The sequence below is a fragment of the Lissotriton vulgaris genome, chromosome 1_2 (assembly GCF_964263255.1).
Source record: "Lissotriton vulgaris chromosome 1_2, aLisVul1.2, whole genome shotgun sequence".
In the NCBI taxonomy this organism is placed as follows: domain Eukaryota; kingdom Metazoa; phylum Chordata; class Amphibia; order Caudata; family Salamandridae; genus Lissotriton; species Lissotriton vulgaris.
In genome coordinates, this window is record NC_141686.1 from 210,926,363 (window position 1) to 210,931,579 (window position 5,217).

Sequence of the window (5,217 nt, forward strand, 5' to 3'; positions counted from 1 at the left end):
GGGAGTTCCCAGGGCCATATTTGTGGGAAAGTCATGCAGTGCAGGGCAGCAAATCACCATGCTGCTATGCATTGCTTGACAATGAAAGGTCATTAATGTCTCAGTATAGTAAATACTGCTCATTCCTGTTCCTTGCAATGCACAATGCAGCATACATAGAAAGAGTACAAAATAAAGATAAATACATATATCTGTCCTGTTGCTCCTCACCAGGGAGTCATACTTTTTTTTTCATTCCCAGGTCTACCACTTCACATAAATCTGGGAATACGTCAAATCCATGGATGTTGCACTTGTCCACCAATGCAACATGCATGGAAATGCCTCCCTGGTGCAGAGTAATGCAACACAGCAATTAGTTCTGCTTTGCATTACTCAAGCTTCAACAATCTCATGTTTACTTTCTGCCTCCTTTTCACCATGTTGTGTGCTGCATAGGACTATGACTGGAGGTGTATGTTGGAGAAACAAAGGGGCATATTACCAAGCAATAGCGATAATTATCGCTATTGCTTGGTTAGCGTGAAAAAATTATCGCCGAGTTGCGTCGATTTTTATCGCAGATAAACCTTGGTATTACCAAGGTTTATCGCAAATGTGATAAAAACCAGCCGCAATGCATGAATATCGCTGAAAAGTCAGCGATATTCATGCATTAGCGAGCTAATGCTCTTAGCCATGTTATCCACCTCCCATTGGATAACATGGCTAAGAACTGCTCAGGGCAGGTGTTAGCTTTTGGAGATATTCGCGCTTAGCGCGAATATCTCCAAAAGTTGGTAATAGGAGATAGCGATGTTAGCGACTGTTTCCAGTTGCTAACATCTTGGCACGCCCACTTTGCATGTCATTAGTGATAAATATCACTGACATGCAAAGCAGGGCCCAAGATGGTCGCTATGTCCTACTAGCTGTCGCTAACTGGTGTTAGCGACAGCTAGGTAATAGGGAGATAATGTTATCTCCGCTTTCTTGGCTTTTAAAGCCAAAAAAGCGGAGATAAACCCCCTTGATAGGATGCCCCAGAATGACCAATATGATCTCTTTTATTATGAAATAGAGTGAATGATTTTATGGGGATGTATTCTTAAAATAAACTTGATGATGATAATGAAGAATGACCAGTGTCAATCCAGTGGTGTTGAAAGGTTCTGTAAATCAAAAAAATAACGTTAATAATTTCGGTCCCTTTTATTACCAAAGCATGGATGCTTACAGACCGCTACACAATGAAACATATAGCTGTAATTACCCATGCCTTATGAAACAAAACTGTACACTGCCATCACCCAGTGCAAACATTAAATTAGCCCTATTACGTTAATGACATGAGACCCAAACAGTAACATATAGTAAACCTAAACATGACATATGTGACATGTGAAGATCTTCATGGCAAGTGGCCTAGTTTTTGTTATAAAATGGTACTATTATCTGAAAACCTCTCACTCATTAAATACTTCACACACTTCACTGTTATTTACTTTCATGGAACAAGTTGTGAATGAAGTGGCACAATCAATTACATGTAAAGAATTGGAGAAGATTTTTCTCAGTTTTCTTTTTGTAGATTTCATTATCGATTACATGCATGCCTCAGCTGTTTAAGTAGGCATCTCTTAAATTCCATTTATATTCAATAAAATGATGCCACCAGTGCTATTACTGTCCTGTGACATAACATATCTATCTACGGTTTACAGCCTAGGTATGTATTTTGTCACATAATATTTGCTTGCCATTTACCTTCTTTTACCGTTCTATGAATAGTATTATTTGGAAAAAAACAAGAATTTCATCGTAATTACTTTATACTTCTCATTACATATATTCTAGACATCACTTTTCCAAGGGATTCCTTGACCTCTTTGTTCCTTAGGCTATAGATCAATGGATTCAACATTGGGATCACCACTGTGTAGAACAGTGAAGCAAGTCTGTCCTGGTCCAGTGAGTACCTGGATTTCGGCCTGAGGTAGGTGAAGAGGACAGGGACATAGAGTATGATGATGCTGGCCAAGTGTGAGGCACATGTGGAAAAGGCTCTCAGCCTCCCTTTCGAGGAGCTAATACCAATTATGGTGTGCATAATATAAGCATAGGAAACGAGGACAAAGATCAGGGATCCCACCTGCACACTGCCACCAACTGCAAATGTTACCAACTCATTGACCAACGTGTCAGAGCATGAGAGCTTCAGCAATGGAGGGAGGTCACAGTAAAAATGAGAGATCCGGTTTGGTCCACAGAAGGACAGCCTGAATGTGAAACCGGTGTGTATCAGGGAGGTGAGGAAGCAAAATGTGTATGTTGCAGCAACAAAAACAATACAGAATCTCGTGGTCATTACAAGAAGATAGTGCAAGGGATTGCAGATTGCATTGTACCGATCGTAGGCCATGACGGACAGGAGAAGTCCATCTGAACTTGCAAGTGCTACATAGAAGAACAACTGGGCTGCACATCCATGAAAAGAAATGGCTTTTGTTCTTGATAGGAAGTTACCCAGCATACAGGGTGTGATTGTTGAAGAGTAGCACAGATCTACAAAAGACAAGTTGGAAAGGAAAAAGTACATTGGAGTGTGGAGTTGGGGAGCCACATAAATCAATATTATCATGCCAATGTTTCCAAGACAGGTGAAGACATAGACCAAAAGAAACAGCACAAAGAGATGAGTCTGTAGAACTGGGTCATCTGTGAATCCTAAGAGGATGAACTGTGTCACAAAGGTCCAATTTCCGGCTTTCATTTGCTTCCTAATTGTTGGTTAGCTGGAAGAGTATTTAGCCAGAAAGCAGAATAGGGTGTTAGTGATGATTTTTGCATTTTCATTTCATTTTTCATTTACTTTCGTGATAAATGTTGAAACAAAAAACAAACAAAAACAATAACAAATGTTTCTTGAGCATTGGATGTGTCATGGATTGTGACATCATTGACCTGATTATTAGACCGAGATTAAGCAGATCAATTGGCTTATGGAAATGTGATTAACCAGAAAAATGCACAGAGTTTCAAATTCAAACTGCTTTTTTGACACACATATTCAAAGCAGAAATATAAAAGAATAAAAGTGACCATCTGCAAAAACAGGTAAATGCATACATGGAAATTACCATTGCAAAACACACCATGCAGTCTATATTCTACAATCTCTGCAAACTAATATATGCCTTCCCAAATACGCCCTGGCTCCACTAAGGTCATCACTGAACACGGCGGCTAGACTGGTCACAGACACCAAATGATACGAACATATATCCCTAGTCCTCAAATCTCTCAAATGGCTGCCCTAAGAAGTACAAATTCAGGTAAAGATTGCCGTTCTGGTGCACCAAGTCCTTCACTTCAATACTCCCAGGTACCTTGTGCAATAACTTGAACTATCCTGTGGCTTAAGAGCCTCAAGAAGTGCCACTACATTCCTCTTGAAACCACTCATCCTTAACAAAGAAATAACTTGTTACCGAGCTTTCTCCGCCGCTGCCCCAAAGATATGGAATTCTCTTCCACCGGAAGTACGCAGAATCTCTTCAACAGAGGCTTTCAAATTGGAAGCTGAATAATTCCTAATGAACAAATTAGGGATAGGCTCACTTGCTTGTTGACATTGTTCCCGCTATCGTGGTACCTCCATTTTTAACGGCTCTTCTTTAATGTGACCCCCCCCCTCGTTGCCCGTGTACACCTGCTTATTGTATTACCCTCCTGGGCCCAATTGTCCTGCATTCTGAGAACTTTCCAGACTTTTCGTTTTTCTCTCTCTCTACCGGATGTTGATATTGCATTTATGTTCTTCCTCCCATCATATTGTAAAGCGCTCTGATATCCTTCGGGATCTTGTTTGTGCTATATAAAACTTTATAAATAAATGTAGGTAGCATGACACTTCCAGCACATAAAAGAATTATACAGCATTCACAAGTCATTACTAGGCACTTTGAGAAACAACACCAAAGGTATTACAGTGGCCTTATATATTATGTGATTGATGCAATTCCAGCTAACATCATAGGGGGGTGACTGGTAAAAGCATTAAGATGACTTGAATCCCTATATATTGTAGAACTGGATTCTAAAACTCCAGGTGGTTTAAATATAGGGGAAGATCTCTACACACATCTATAGCTAAGTCTATCGCACATAACACAAAGGCAGCATCAGTGTAGGCTTGGCATATTTTAGATTTAGAGTTGTCACTTTACCATGATCATATGTTACAGAACACAAGCAGGTGATCAATAAGTCACCAAAAGATATATAGTGGAATTTTCGGGGTGGTAAATTTCACAAATATTGCAATATAGCAATTGGAGAGAATTAAGTGCACCTGTATGCCAAATCAGCATAGTAGCTCTAGCAACTTACTGAAACCAAAATTATTCCCATTAGCCCACAAGGTACCTTCAGTAAGCACCACAGGGCTGCATTGCAGAGAGGTTGTCTGAGCCAAGCCTCTTTTTACACCTCGCTGCAATGCAGCTCTTTGGTGCTTACTGGAGGTACCTGGTGGGCTAGTTGGACCCCAGGGACCCTCAGGAGTCCCCTTGAATCCTGAGGGTCCCTTGGTTCCAAGTAGCCCACCAGGTACCTCCGGTAAGCGCCACAAAGCTGAGTTGCAGAGAGGTGTGAAAAGGGGCATGGACTTGGGCCACCTCTCTGCAATGCAGCTCTCTGGTGCTTGCAGGAGGTACCTGGTGGGATAGTTGGCCCCCAGGGGCCCTCAGGATTCAAGGGGAATTAATCCCCCAACTTAAAACCTGCCAGGAGGCGCGCTTGCACAGTGGTGAAGGGAGGGGCGGGACTGATGTGACATGTGTGTACTTATCCAATCACTCCACCAAAAGTTTGTCTTAAGACAGACTTAAGACAGACTTAAGTTAGGATGTTGTCTTAAGTTTGTCTTAAGACTAAACTGTGAATACCAAAAGTAGTAAGTTTAGGATTTTGTTTTAAGTTAGTTCTTTGAATCAGGCCCCTAGTGTATATGATACTGTAATATGTGTGTATAGATGTATTTTAGACTTTATGAAAAAGGTGTGGACATGGCAGTTAATGGTGAAGTAGCGATGTCCTGAATAACAGCGAAAATGGAAAATAGCTATGAAAGATGTTTTTTTAAAGAAACTTAGTATTATGTGTAGTACAACGTTCAGAATTAATTTATTTACATATTAGTTTTGAATGTGTTTGTCGCCATTAAATATTTTCGCA

General features: G+C 40.6%; 1 protein-coding gene across 1 annotated transcript; it reads right to left on the minus strand.

Annotated features, from left to right (window-relative positions):
• Positions 1-1,804: 1,804 nt before the first annotated feature.
• On the minus strand, positions 1,805-2,758 carry LOC147735001 (olfactory receptor 5AR1-like). Its single transcript, XM_086952554.1, has one exon. It carries the CDS (start codon positions 2,750-2,752, stop codon positions 1,805-1,807), a length of 948 nt encoding a protein of 315 aa, XP_086808680.1. The 5' UTR covers positions 2,753-2,758.
• Positions 2,759-5,217: the final 2,459 nt, after the last annotated feature.